The sequence below is a fragment of the Sabethes cyaneus genome, chromosome 2, assembly GCF_943734655.1.
Source record: "Sabethes cyaneus chromosome 2, idSabCyanKW18_F2, whole genome shotgun sequence".
In the NCBI taxonomy this organism is placed as follows: Eukaryota; Metazoa; Arthropoda; class Insecta; order Diptera; family Culicidae; genus Sabethes; species Sabethes cyaneus.
In genome coordinates, this window is record NC_071354.1 from 37,112,373 (window position 1) to 37,127,070 (window position 14,698).

Below are 14,698 nucleotides of genomic sequence, written 5' to 3' on the forward strand. Positions count from 1 at the left end.
TGCATCTGAACTTTGAAAACTCATCCAAGACACAACTTTCACCTGTAGAAAGATTATATCATCGAAACGTTAGTAAAGGAAACAATAGACAATCAATTTCAGCTTATTTATTCATCGTACAGAACCGAGTGATGCGCTTGAGTGCCGTTTACATTGGTTATTTTTCGATTTAAGTTGGCCATAGTTTACCACACCATCTCTCGCGGTTTATGTAGTTTAGTTTAATGTAATAAAATTACAGTTTATACCGGTCGTACAAAAACCATGTACTGTCAGCATAGTTTGATACAATTCTGCCAAACTTTACTTTACTTTTACTAGGTATATTACGAATAAACCGAGACTAAACTGAGATTGTCGCAAAAATTAAGAATCAAGCAGCTACAAATCATACAAACTAGTAAGTTAAATGCGTTATTTTAACTAAAAAATTTGCTAAAATTTACGTTGACGCGTTGTGTGGTTCACAAATTTCGGCTATTTAAAATAAATTGGTTTGCATTTATTGCTATTGAATCGAGTGATAGGAAACACACTTCCGTAATTTGCGAATCCATTATAATCCTACTGCTGGATGTGCAGTATTGTTTTAAAAAAAGTTTTTATACTTACAAATCTAAAACATGTTTACTGTGCAATTGATTAAGTACCTGCTGGTTTCGATTATACGTTAACCAGATCTCCATAGTAAGCGGTGAGGGCAATCAGTTTCCGATCGAGGAAGCTCTGTTCCACCTCCACGGCATTGTTCAGTCCGGCCAGCATTGTCAGCTGCTGGGCGTTCGAATTACGCGGCAAATAGATGGCGATATTGCGGCTAACCTGCCGGGCCTTACGCATCAGCTCGGAAGCCGGAACCGGGATTAGAGAGCTCTCCAGATCGTAAACTTCATCCTTCATGTAGCTCGGACCGCCCCACGGGGGTGACAGATACACCACGTCTGCCCGAAGCCGGTCCGCTAGTTGTAGGAAATCTCCCGTGATGAACTCGATACGATCGGCTACGCCGTAAACGGCTGCATTGTGCTTGGCCATTTCAATCTTTTTCGGATCAATATCAATCGCAATCACCTTGCGACAAGTAAACGCAAATTGAATCGTATTGCCCCCGCAACCGCAGAATGCATCGACGATCAGATCCGTTCGACAACGTTCGGCCGTGTGTGCGGCCACCTTTTCCGGTGTAACGGAGAACCAGCTTTCTCGATCCAATTTTATGCCAGCGTCGAACAGAGAGAACAGTGAAAAGCGCTTGTACCAGTACTTGAGAAGTGACTTATCGTTCACGATTTCCGGTGGCAAGCTGGCCACAAATTTCGGTTTGCGCTTTTTCTTTTTCTCCTTTTTAGTTAGTGGCTAAAACAGAGCAAATGATGGAAGTAAAAAATAAAATTATTCAATTTGTGCGAGCAGTAAAATCACCTGAGCAACGTTAGTATCGCATACCGGTTCCTCTGGAGGATTTACATCCTGTTTGCGTTCGTCTTCATTTTCATCCTCTTGTGATTCGGACTCTTTGCCTTGCAGCTGACTGTAATCCAAAACGGTACTTGAACGTACACTGGATGAAACGCTACGTGGCGGGACAACCCCGCTACGATCATCATCATCATCCGACGACGTATGCATCAGTGCTTCCGGGGCGATGGTCTCCTCTTTTTCCGAGCCCGGTGGAACTGGCAATTCATTACCATCATCGTCAAAGTACGTGTGCTTGGGTTTGTGGTGCTTCATCTTGAGCACCCGGTTGTGCAGTCTTATGTGTTTCTTCCGATAGACCACCTCGCCAGTGATGTTGATAATCGACGTTGACGAGCTTCCCTCGCTGGTTGATTCCGGTCCATCACCCGGCGCTCGGTTGGCCGGATCGGAAAATGCATAACCCATCAGTTCAAAGGCTGCCTTCAGTCGATCATTTGGTGTTTCTTCGGTGTCACTCTCGTGGCTTCGTTTCATATTAACCGGACGTTCTTCCGGTGGGTCCCGATCTCCATCTCCACTGTTGGATCGGCCTCCCAGTTTTCTGCCGGATTTGCCAAATGTTGTCGGCAGGCCGTAGGCCTCTAGAGTACTGGCGAGATCTTCCACCAGATGGTCGCTGCCGGACTGCGTGTTCGATTTTTGCTCTTCTGCTTTGTCACCATCTACGGGTGCGTCCGGTTGGGATTTCTTTGTGGATAACTCTAGCTTCAGCTGAGCTACCATTTCAGGGAGTTGTTCAGTACCGGGTGGTCTGTAAAGAAATTTTTTTGTTATATTGCTAGTCTTCAGAAAACATTCTTCAGAACGATGACCTACCTGTTGTGCAGCCCACTCGAACCGCTGCTACTGTTCCGCTTGCGCTTGTGTAGCTTCGAGCGCACGTCGCAACCACTCTGTTCCCGGCTTCTTTCGGCCATAAACGAATTGTAGTGTTTGGCGTACAATTCCTGAAAATGTTTCTGCCACAGAATCTGCCAGTACTGCTCACCGTCCATGGTTGTCTCATCGTCTTGCATAGTTCCTAGAGCAGCAGCGGCAGCCCCGTGAGCACCGCTACTGCCCGCCACAAGACATTCCGTTTCCAGCATATCGGAACTATTAGAACTGTTTCCGCACGAGGACATCTGCTCGCTCAAGCTAGACTCGCTGAGGTTAGACGATTCCGAGCTAACTTTCGAACTGCAGAAATCATAGCTGGAAATAGTCATTCTTGTCACGTTGGTCATCGAATCGGTTGTGCCGATAGTCAGCGGAATGCTGGAAGTCACCGAGTCGCATCGTGGGCTCAATAAGGCTTCATTTTCAGCAGACCCGGAGCGATGAGCAGTCCATATATCACCATTGGTGGAAGAAATCAATGAGTTCCAGCCATCATTTCTATTATACGGATGTGGCGAACAGGATGACACTACAATCTCCGTAGTTGCCTTCGCATCAATCGACTCTCCCTCCATATTATCGAAAGAAAAACGTTTGGAAGCATCGTAAGTGGTGTCCGGTGTAGCTTCGCTTTTGGAATGTGATGAATTTTCGTTCGTTCCATGACGATAAGCTTCCTCCATGTACTCCGGATTAATATAGTCACTGTACTTCTCAATCCAAGACGCCCAAATAATCGACTCTCCGTGATGGCTCCAGAAGGTCTCCCATGCGTCCTGAAAATCTTCCCTGCCAAACACTTCCGGAAGACTATTGTTACGCTCCGCAAGAACCACCGAAGCAACATGACCCTCGTCGCCCAGCGCTTCCTTTATCTCAGCTAAGAATTCCTCTCTGTACCCGCCACTTTTACGTTCAAAATTTTTCTCCGAAATATCCGCTCCACTATCGCTCGAATGTAATCCGTGGTGACCCGTATGAGATCCGTGAAAAATATGCTCATGCTCATCAGTACTGCAGTAATTGGTGTCCGAATGGGATGCACTAGCACTAAAGTAACAGCTGACTTCACTTCCCGCGCCATCCCGTTCCCACTTTACAACACCTCTCCCGAAACTCAGTTGCTTCCTCACTGGCTCTTCGCTGAAAACGTCATCTTCTACCTCCTCTCCAGCATCACCAGTCGCAATCACTGCTTCAGCTTTTTCCTCTAGTTTCAAAGCGTTCCGCTCGGTTGCTTCTTTGGACTGCTGTTGCGGTTGTTGTTCAACAGCCGACGTTTCCGACATACCTTCAACAAAAAAACGAGAACTAAGTCAAACATCGTGTTACTTTCGAAACAAAAACCGAACTTACTTGGCTCTCCCCGTTCCAGAGTCGACACATAAACATCGTAATAATTCCTTATAAAAACTCGGCTGCATAGGCAGTAAATGCAGTTTTTCTTTTCCTTCCCTAGTCCGGAAACTGCTGACGGCTCTAGTGTTGTCGTGGGGTAGGACAAGTAGATCTCTGCTAAAGGTTCCCAATGAGCCTCGTTCGAGCTCATTTTGGCATTGTTCGTTCACAGGAACGATTAATGAAAGCCACCTCACTGAAAAATGGAGATTAGACACCCTGCTTGGGGCGAGGTATCTGAAAGAAGACAGTTATTATTGATAAAGAAAACAATATTCCAACATTACAAAAAGTCTTTTGCTAAAATAATTAGAAGTAAATTGATTTTTTCTATACTTTACCTAACATGGGAGGAGACACCAAAACAGAACGGACATTTTCACTTCTCTAGCCAATGGCTGCGATTTTGATTGGCCTCTCAGATTTTGACAGCTGATATTGACTGCGCGGCCTTGGCCAATTGCACCGTGGGCTTTTACACCGCTTTTTAAATCGAGTCACAAAGCGAAATGATTTTGCTTGCGATTTTTGATCAATCAGTCATTTTAGGCCTTAAAAGACCGGTCCGTTACCATCTATTTAAAAGTAATTTTGCGAAAAACCGGTTAAATGACACTGAGAGATGCGTTAACGCAAAATTTCTGTTTGTCTGGCATACACGTATAAGCGTAAAAGCACAGAGGGATGTCTGTTCTCTGTGCTTTTACGCTTGTACGTGTATGCCAGACAAACAGAAATTTTGCGTTAACGCATCTCTCAGTTCAGGAACAAATTTTTCGGGTATTCTTGGATAAAATTTCAAATTAAAATCATCTAGTATGCTAGCGTCACCACCACTATTTTTTCCCAACTAAATGATTCTTTTGATTTGCACACTGACAACCTTTGGTTCTTCTGGCGCTAGTATACATGGACTATAAGTGTTATGCTAGCGCCAGACGCTAGCTGTTGTGAGTTTAGTGCAGAATTTTATGCGCCTTTAGCGACATCATCACTATAGTTTCCCAACTAATTTGACATAAGTTTTATCCAAGTGGGGACCTTTCGCTTGGAGGTCTGTTCTCTGTGGTAAAAGTATGTATATCAAGGCATGTTGGGCTCGAGATCAGGAGTCTGACTTGAGCAGCGAAGCAAAGATTGAAACGAAACCCTACATCCTTTTGGAAATATGTCAACGAGCAACGGAAAGTTGACAGTCTACCCTCAGTTATGTTCCTGGGTGATATTTAAAACGGCGACAACTTTGAGCGGATTTGTGAACTGTCGACCAACATTTGAAACGTTCTGTCAAACAGAACGGGTGAGAGTTATTTTTTGCTGGAGCAGCAGTATTTTTCATATTAAAAGTTCTACAGTTGCTAAAAAATTGCTTTTTTGCTATGCTACATTCGGCAAATTTGTGTATTTTTACTATTTGTACAACTTTATAAAACATGGAAAAGCCACACAACTACAGTGGACCCCCGTTCGTTTGAACGATTCCTCATGCAAACTAGCGGGGTTACTTTTTAATTTGAACAATTGGCCACCCTAAATATGCTGACACTCGTATAAACTGGCCGCCCTGCTCTTTGTTATTGTTTTGATGGTTTGATTTAGTTAGCAGTTGCAAACAGCGAATATTTCATTCTCTGATCGAATTTCTATCGTAATCGTTGGGAAACAGATTGTGAAACTGATTAAACATGCTAGATCAGTACAAACAAATCGTGTTTATGTGCATTGTCTGCATAAGCAAATGATGCGATGTTGAGAATGACATTTGAACCATTTTTAATTTGCACATCGTGCAAACCAACGGGGTTCAAATTAAAAAGTGTTCAGATTAAAAACGGTCAAACGAACGGGGGTCCACGGTACTACAAAAAGACGAGGGGCAAGACACTGTTGAAAATATATTACTTTTCCCTATGGAAATATTTTTTCAACCTTAATATATTTACCTTCTCCACCCATAATATAACCTAAAGCCCTATAAAGTTATACATTTATAGGGCTTTAATAGGGCCTAATAAGTGTCTTGCCCCTCGCAAAAAGAGCTAATATAGAAAAACTGATTTCAATGATTCACAAATAAGGAATAGGATTTTTCTATCTTCACTAAAGAGATAGAAGGTTACTGTCTTCTGAAAAATTTCTTGTACTAATATGCTTTAAAACTTTACAGAACACGTCAATGTGTTTATTGAAACTGAAGAAAAGTAAATTTTTTATTTCACTTTTAGGGGAATTAATCAAAATTTTAATTTCACCAAACGATATAACTTTTAATTTCAAGAAACTCTTCCAAAAACTTCATAAACCTAAAATCAAGTTTTTCATCTCAAAACCGTAATGCGTACGTTTATTTGGTTTTGAACCACTGTGAAGCCCCACGGGAATATGTTCCAAAATGGCCATGCCGGGGCAAAATCATCAGATAGAGTTAAAACAATGAAAAACTACCTTCCGGTGTAATTTCATGAATTTAGATTCCCATATTGCCAGTGTTGCAATCCAAACAGTTCTGTGGCCACAGGAGGTCCCACGGGAACTTGTTCCAGAATGGCCATTCCAAGGATTAAAACAATAAAAAATGACCTTTCGGAGTTGAGGAATTTAGGATACCCATTTTACTATGATTACATCTAAAATCTTAAAAAGTGCTTTAATTCCGGAACACATCCTCGGAATACCGAATTTCCAGGAACCAAAAGGACCACTTCCGGTTCTGTTGTTACCGTCCTGGAAGTGAATAAGTTCCTGAATCTTTAGGTGGTAAGACGGTCCATATCGGTCGAATATTGCCAAAGTTACAAGCGTTTCAATTTGCGGGTACCCGGAAACCCTTGTCGAGCACTTAAAGGTGTTTTTTTTGTCGAACACATAACGGTTAAATTTGATTCCAAAATGATGTTTGAGTTTGTCTTGTTTGAACTAATATTTGCATTTTTAAAAAGTATTTCTCTGATAACCAATATGAGTTTATGGTTACTGAAACGAGGATCATGGTAACTGTTACCATATTAGAAGGTAAAATTCAGAGAAGACACCAGTGAAGCATACCTTGGGCAACTTTAGTCACAAGTTGATATTTCCAGCCTTGATTGTTGTTGTAGAACTTTCAAGCGTACGTGAGCGGAGTTCCCAAAAGCAAATAAACATTTTCGAAAAGGGTACCCACTAGCCGCCACGCGCGAAAAGGTGGATACAGCAAAGTTTCGTTAATTGGTGGTTCGTTAATTGGGCGGTTCGTTAATTGGGTGTTCGCTAATTGGGCTATGTGACAACTTGAATGTCAAAATTGTATGGAATTTTCGAGTTTAGAAATTTCTAACAACTGTCAGTCGGCCCAATTAGCGAATCAGCTAGAGTGCAGTCGTGGCCCAATTAACGAATTCAGGCTGTATAGCTTTTTCATTGTACTTTCGAAAAGCCAGCGTTTTCGGCGTTTTCAGAAAAATGGTACGAGAACACCATAATGGTTCTCAGGTTCTCGTTTCAGTGTGTATCTCCTGGAAAAAAAAGATGCTAACCGCCATTATTTCAAAAAAAATGATGAAAGTAAAAAAATCCACTAAACGCACAAGCAGACTTGCCGGATATATAAATTTTGCAAACTAATGGAGAAAACAATAATTCAAATACTTTTCGTTATTGCTAATTTCAAGGAAAATTGTACCATTCAAAGTGTGATATCGCTCATAAAAGTGCTATTTTACATTAATTCGTTTCGGTATCTTCGGTGCACTTTTTCGTTACATTCCAAGCAATAAGTGCGCCGAAGATACCGAAACAATTTAAGCTAAAATAGCACTTTTATGAACGGTTGCGCACTTATTGATTGGACAACTTCCCTTGCAATTAGCAATAATTTAAATGAACAATTATTCCATATGTAAAATACAATATTTTAAACCTTAGCAGTTTTTCCCGACGTTCCAGAAAAGTTTTCAGGTCCGATTTTTTGAATTCCTCCAATCGCTTTCATTTATATCATTTATATACTTCTAAAGACAAAAGTGTTAGAAAAGGTTAGAACTGGCATCTCTGTTGCCATTGCGCTTTTGTCTTTGTCGTCCTTCGTATCTCTTTTGTTCTGATCGTTTTGATGATATAGAATCATTCGCTGACTGAATCAGCGGAGTTCTTCAAATAAACAAAAACAATAATAAACACTAGTATTCTGAAAGTTTTGTGCATATTTTGCAGTAGATTTCAAATGAAATTGGTTTAATAATAAATTAAAAAGTGCAGAGGAAAGTTTCCCCACAAGCCACATCTTTGAATGTAAGTTCCATCCGTGTGTTGAAACTAATGGATATAAAATGACTTGCATATTTATCTTTCCCATTCTCTCGTTTCAGCTACCACAAAATCGATAAAAAGAACTGCACCCAGTTTCTAGAACATTTGCTCGTTGAAATGCCACAAGAAATCAAACGGGAACGCAAAGGTACCCAGGTAAGATAAGTTCGTCTATTGCTTGCCATCCTAGCTACCTAGTCTCCATGTTGCGTCCTTGAAGCAGCAGCATTTGAATAATAATTTGGTGACCCTCATCGCGCAGTACCGCTCTGTCATCGTTAGCCGAAAGTAGAATAAAGTTTCCATCTCTGTTCTTATAGATGCATTCGAAAAGAAGTCACTGGAATGAAGTAATTATTCGCCATTAGCACTGAAACCAAGGTTCAGTCCACTCAACTAGCAGTGTCTCGTTCGTTTGTACTATTTCTTTGCAGGTCCCCTTGTCGCCGTGCCCGATTCCGGACATAAGCGACGACGAGTTGGTTTCGATCTCGGTGCGGGATCTCAACCGGACACTAAAACTGCGCGGTCTCACCAGGGATGAAATCGTACGGATGAAACAGCGTCGTAGGACGCTGAAAAACCGAGGCTACGCCGCCAGCTGTCGCATCAAACGGATCGAGCAGAAGGATGAATTAGAAACGGAGAAATCCCAGGAATGGCGTGACATGGAGGACATGCATGATCAGAACACAAAAATACAGGAAGAGGTGGAAACGATGCGCAGCAAGTACGAGGCTCTGAGGAAATTTGCAATCAGCAACAAAATTCCGCTGCCTCCAGAGTTGGATGTTTTGTAAATTGTATAACTATATAAATTATTCCAGTACCTACATATATGTAAATTGTATATATAAGAATATACAGTGTGTTTAGTTCAAGGTTTGTGGTAAAAGGATAATTTTTAATAGGTACTGCTTTGGCATGGTAGCATCTGTTAGACCGAAAACCATGTTAAAATCTCTACCTCCTTATGTTTTAATAAATAGTTTATATACAATACAGATTAATTATTTTTCTTTCTTGGCGCTTTGAGGCTGGATATTTATCTTGGTGAATTATTTTCCATTCAGTACACGGTACCATACGACTAAGTCCTGTTTCCACCCCCATTGGCCATTGGTGCACTTAGTCTAAAGTTGGAGTACTGGGTTTTCCTCGTGATACATGCATAACGTATTCGAAAAAAATATTTGAAAGTATACCACTCTTTCAAACATTGTTGAATGCCATGTGCACCGAATTAGGGCCCCTCACGGTAAGCATTCTACGACGGGTCGGTCGTCTTAGATGGCAATCTGCATCCCTAATTGACAATTAAATAGCAGGAGCACCCAGGAACAGAATGTATGAGACTGTCTTCTTTTAATCCTTTAATAATCAGTCTTGTTCCTGATTCTGTCTAATCCAATCAAAGAATACCATTATCTACTTATGAATCGAAATATTCATAATTTTGGTTAGTCGGTCTAAATCATAATTTTGCTTCTGAGTTAGAAGTATTTCTTTAAAAACTTAATCATTTTAACCTAATCTTCGTGTATAGATTTCATGGGTTTTAATTAACTTCGATTGCAGAGTTTAAAAATATATGATTATTTTTTTACTTCTTAAAACAAGTTTAGCTTAAAATTGTACCAGATGACAGTAGAATTTGTTAATTTTTTGTACATTGTACCACGAAATTATATTTTCAAATCGCGGTTGTCTTCAAGAATTATAGCACGAAACTGAACGGAAATGTCTTCTCAGTTATCCAGGAAAAAATATCTGGAAAAAGTTTATAACGAAATTTTTACAGTAGGTAGTTGAAAATTCTGAAAAAACTGTTCTAAATTATGGAAAATTTCCCAAACATTTTTTTCCTTATTTATATATTCAATTAAGAATTAGATCAATTAAGAGGAAATTTATATGTATTAACCTTTAGAATTTTAAAAGCACACAAAATAAAAGTTCTGTTTTAAAAAATATATTCCCTGCATTATATTCTTGCCAATCTAAACACAGTGATTATATTTTAAGGACCAAAATTCAAGAAAACATTAAAATGTTGCCCAGGATGGTAAGTTGACTTAACTTGCAAGGGACGCTAGCCGCCTAAAGCATGAAATTCTGGAACTGGGTAAGGTCCGTTGGCCGGATACTGACAAACACAAGACAATACATCGTCCAGGCAAGTCTTACTCTACTCTGGCATACGAAGTAAAAATGCTACTCGAGAGAGGGATAAGTTGGATTTCTGTTGAACCCGGGGGCACTTGCGGCCCTTATGAACCGTTAAATGGGGGAACTGACAAACGAAAGAAAAATCGTGGCCAGATTTAGAACACGGGTTGAAAACCTTACTGCAATCCAGCGCTATGCGTCAACATGGTCATTGGTGGGTCGCTCTTTCTTCATAGACCAGCACATAAGGTCACGTGAGTTTCTTGCGACGGTCGAACAGAAAACCAAATTGACCACATATGCATCAGTCTACATTAAAGAAGGAGTGTTCTTGATGTACGCGACAAACGCAGTGCCGATATTGCATTCGACGTTTACTTTGTCATCGCTGAGATACGTTTGCGCGCCGTACGTGTTTAACAACGGAAGGAGAATGTTGGGTGTCGTTCCGACGTCTACCGATTGGAGAAACCGGGGGTGGAGAGGTCCTTTGTCGAATAACTTGAATCCTGAGCCTCGAAGATGCCACCTAGTGAAACCGTCAAAAAGCAATGGACCGGCATCAAGAACACATTCATCACGACCAAGGCAAAGTGCGCAGTGGACGGAGAGAACGCATCTCGGATAAAACTTGGAAGATGATCGACGAGTAGAGAGAGGCGAAAGCTACTGGTATTGAGCGCGCGAACCAGAGCGGATAAAACTGCTGCCCGACAACGATACGCCGAACTGAAGCCCTCTCCAGTTAGGTAAACAAGATTGTAGGCGGGACAAGAGAGCCTGGACTAACTCCCTAGCAGAAAAATGCCTCCCGACAATGGTGATATTTAGTGCCGCTTTAGTGGTACCCAGACGAATATGATGCCCCTAAAAGACAGAGCTGATCAGTTACTGTATTGACTGACCATACAGAATAGCTTAAGCGATGAACTAAACATTTTAACAAATCTATCGAGTTATAGATATCAGAGACCAACAAAACCAACAGCGCATAGCGCAATAATCGTGTCAACTTTGAGTTGCATTACTGGATGAAATTCAAGTAGCAATCTTACTTACTTCACTTTATTGGCGACGGTCCATGATCAATCCTGCGCCGAACTAATTATGGTCTTCCAGTAGTGTCGGTCCTGGGCTGCCGTTCTTCAATCCCCCGAACCCAGCTGAACGTTCCAGGAAGAGGCCGCGCCTCGTCCTCGACAGTGCACATCCATCGGGTGTGGGGTCTGCCACGAAGTCTACGACCTCTTCCAGGTTCTCTGCTGAAAATAGTGTTGACTACTCTTTCGTCGGGAATTCTGGTCACGTGCCCAAACACCGCAGCCTATCACATTGTACTACCTTCGCTATATCAGCATATGTATATACTTGACACCATAACTCAATTCGTTTGACTGAATAGTACACCGCCTTAAAGTCACCGTCGTGGAGCGACTCTCACGAAAACCAGCTTGGTACTCGCCGACGAAGAACTCCACTAACGGTCTTAGTGTACAGAACAGGATACGGAAAATCACCTTATAAGTTTTTTTCGTGCGCAGTATTTTAGGGTGATAGGAGATTTGAGTAGCGGGGATTTTCCCAGCCTGCGCACAGTACTTCGGATACACGGACGACTCGAGCTCTTAGGCACGTCCGATCGCATTGCTTGCAGGACAAAAAGTCTTGATCCGCTTGCCGTTCGAAGCAAATCGCACATTGCACGCTTAAGCGGAACTTCCTTGCGTTACGTAGCGGTAGAACTCTTCTGCTCTCGGTTGAATCGTGCGATGAAGCCAATGGTGACCGAGGCGTCTCAATAAGGGGATTTTATTTAATACTAGCTTAGCCGTCAAACTTCGTATTGCCAGAAATTAAACTGTGTTGTACATTAATTATGAATCTTGGTTGATCTTTGTCAAAATTTCCAGTTTTGCAAGTTTCTGAGGAGTTCAACCTTAGATGATTCATTTTGGCAGTTACGTAACTATAAGGTCATGGGTAGTTTAATATACAAATTTGCTATTTTTCCTCACAGTAAAGTATAAAACAACTCCCCCCATTGGTTAGCCAGAAAGCGGATAGCAATATTCGCCGTGATTGTACATATAACATTTCGCCGAAAACCATTTCGCGAAAAACCTTAAGCAGGGGTGATCCTCTCCTTACTCGCGGCCGCTCGTTCGGACTCAATTGAAGGAAAGTATAATAGAGGTCAGTAGACCTAGGAAAACAAATAAACCTAGACAGAGGTGATTTCTGCGGGAGGGCCATTGCAAATTATTTTTAAAGTTTTTGAAATTGGCGGGAAAAATCGGAGGGCAAAAAATAATTTTTTGGGATGCAAGTCGATTTTTTTTATTAATAAAATCAATTGGCTGTAGGTTCTACAGCCTAAAGAACTCGAAAAATGAGTGTCAAACAATAGAATTTGCAAAAATCGCCATTTTTTCTTTCTTTTCATAGATTTTTGCATGGAAAACAATAAAACATATATTTATGAAAAGCAAGAATAGACTTGGATTTCACGTTTAAACTGTAGGTAAAAATACATTATTTTTGCTCGATAAAAAAATCTACTTGATTAGTTTTCGACTTATGAGTTGGATTTTGCCAACAACACCATTTTGAGGGTAATTGTTACGTGGGATTAGAAATTTGCGGTATTATTGAGGAATATCTTGGTTTGTCCAAAAAGAAAGCTCTTGGTTGCAAAATTACAATTAAGCAAATCTTCAGCATTACAGGGTGGCAACTCGATACGAAAAATAAAATTCCCTGATTTTTCCAGGGTTTTGCAGGTGTGCTTAATAAAATTCCAGGTTTCATATTGCGATATAATGTTAACTAGAAACGTCTTTCGCTCATTCATATTTGAATTATTTTTCAATCAACGAGGAAGTGAGAAAAATTATCCGAAATTTTCTCGTCTAACTTTCTTCTATCTGTGCTTTCACATCCCGTATCTTCTACTAGAGCATTAGTAGCTGCTGTTCCTCCGCAATCTTGTTGTTACGAATTTCATTGTCTTGAATGACTATTGAATCTACGTTTCTTGCTTTCAATACAAGAGTCTTTAAAATGTTTTTCGACATTCTGAAATGACTTACACTTTCACGATCAAGTGGTTTTGGGCCCTATTCTCACAGTCACCTCACCTAACCTCACTTCTTTCACGCGCCCTATTCTAACAGTCACCCTCACCTCACCTTACAGACCCCAGTTGATTCGTACAGTCACCCAGGTGAGCGGAGTGACCCAGGTGACTCTCAGAATTGCAAATTGTCACCTTATCCAAAAAAATTTCATAGCTGACGAAGTGGCTTCAATTTCTCTTCGAGCTACATATTCGTTTTCCAGTCACCGATTTTAGCTAAACTTTAACTCTAAAATAAAGGCTAATGGGAAACTTTTACATTTTTTCCGTGTGCCAATCATCCTGCTAGAACTGTCAAGAACAACTCTCGTATATTTATCCCGAAATTCGTGACATGGAAGGTAGGATCGCTACACCCGTATTTCGGTTACAACTTGTAGCCTTCATCAGCCAGTTTAAGGACTGCTGTGCCGTGAGAGAGTGGAATTTCTCCTATATTTTTCTTGATTATTCGTGATTTTTACTATGACACTCGATTTGTAATTATTCTATAAAACGTTGTTTCGCAGAAACGTGGTTTTGGTCGTGGGTTTAAACATGGTTGATGAAGTTTTGGACTCTCTGTTCGGCGAAATTTTGCGTAAAGCCAAATTTAATTAACGATCATCCAATTTATCGCTTGTGCATCGTCCTTCTTTATCGATTTCGAAGTGTGCTTGGCTACTCAATGAATCGATCATAGCGGTTGTTTGAGAAGTTCCCTGATTTTGTTCAAAATTCCCTGATTATTCCAGGTTTTTCCAGGTCATTTTATATTCCCTGATTCCAGGTTTTCCAGGTTTTTCCAGGTATGCGATATCTACTGCCTTTTTAGAATGGCGTGGCTACGCGCGCCGGGGCCGTCTTGTAGAATATATAATCTTTTGCGTATTAGAACACTTGACATAAATTATAAACCCAGATATACTTTTGACGTCTAGTCATGTCTCTCAAAATAACAAATAATTTCAATCAGAAGCTAGAATGCAACCTTTGACACACCAGAGCAGCTAGCTGGGTGACTCTTATTTGGGCTTCGTCAAAATAGTCTTAAAAATGCGGTCAAATACATTTAGTTGACAACGAAAAATCTAATTTTAGTGATTGTCCACAAATTCAAGCCGTAGCCGTGATTTCGATTTCGCGCGTCGAACACGTTTTCCCCCCGATCATCGATCACGATTTTCCGAAGCGACTAGGGTAGGTAGTTGGTAAGTAGCATTTTATAGAAAAAGAAATAATGCGATCACAGATCTAGTGGCTTTAACCTCGAAAAAAGTCGGCCACCACAAACAACAATTCTAGTTAATGCATTGCGCTTTCGGGATGAATCGTTTTAGCGCACACCCACCAACCAACTGAAAACGA

General features: G+C 40.9%; 2 protein-coding genes across 3 annotated transcripts; one reads left to right on the top strand and one right to left on the bottom strand.

Annotated features, from left to right (window-relative positions):
• Positions 1-105: 105 nt before the first annotated feature.
• LOC128734102 (trimethylguanosine synthase) lies at positions 106-4,176 on the bottom strand. Its single transcript, XM_053828117.1, has 5 exons — positions 4,101-4,176; positions 3,718-3,996; positions 2,299-3,652; positions 1,423-2,233; positions 106-1,356 (listed from the first exon to the last, which is right to left on the bottom strand). Exons 2-5 carry the CDS (start codon positions 3,908-3,910, stop codon positions 664-666), a joined length of 3,051 nt encoding a protein of 1,016 aa, XP_053684092.1. The 5' UTR covers positions 3,911-3,996; positions 4,101-4,176; the 3' UTR covers positions 106-663.
• Positions 4,177-7,889: 3,713 nt separating this feature from the next.
• On the top strand, positions 7,890-9,008 carry LOC128737275 (transcription factor MafK). 2 transcript variants are annotated; one of them, XM_053831878.1, is made up of 4 exons: positions 7,890-8,028; positions 8,106-8,202; positions 8,367-8,396; positions 8,481-9,008. In XM_053831878.1, exons 2-4 carry the CDS (start codon positions 8,164-8,166, stop codon positions 8,844-8,846), a joined length of 435 nt encoding a protein of 144 aa, XP_053687853.1. In that variant the 5' UTR covers positions 7,890-8,028; positions 8,106-8,163; the 3' UTR covers positions 8,847-9,008. The 2 variants fall into 2 exon arrangements, with proteins under 2 accessions (XP_053687853.1, XP_053687854.1); XM_053831879.1 differs by lacking the exon at positions 8,367-8,396.
• The last annotated feature ends 5,690 nt before the right edge of the window (positions 9,009-14,698 follow it).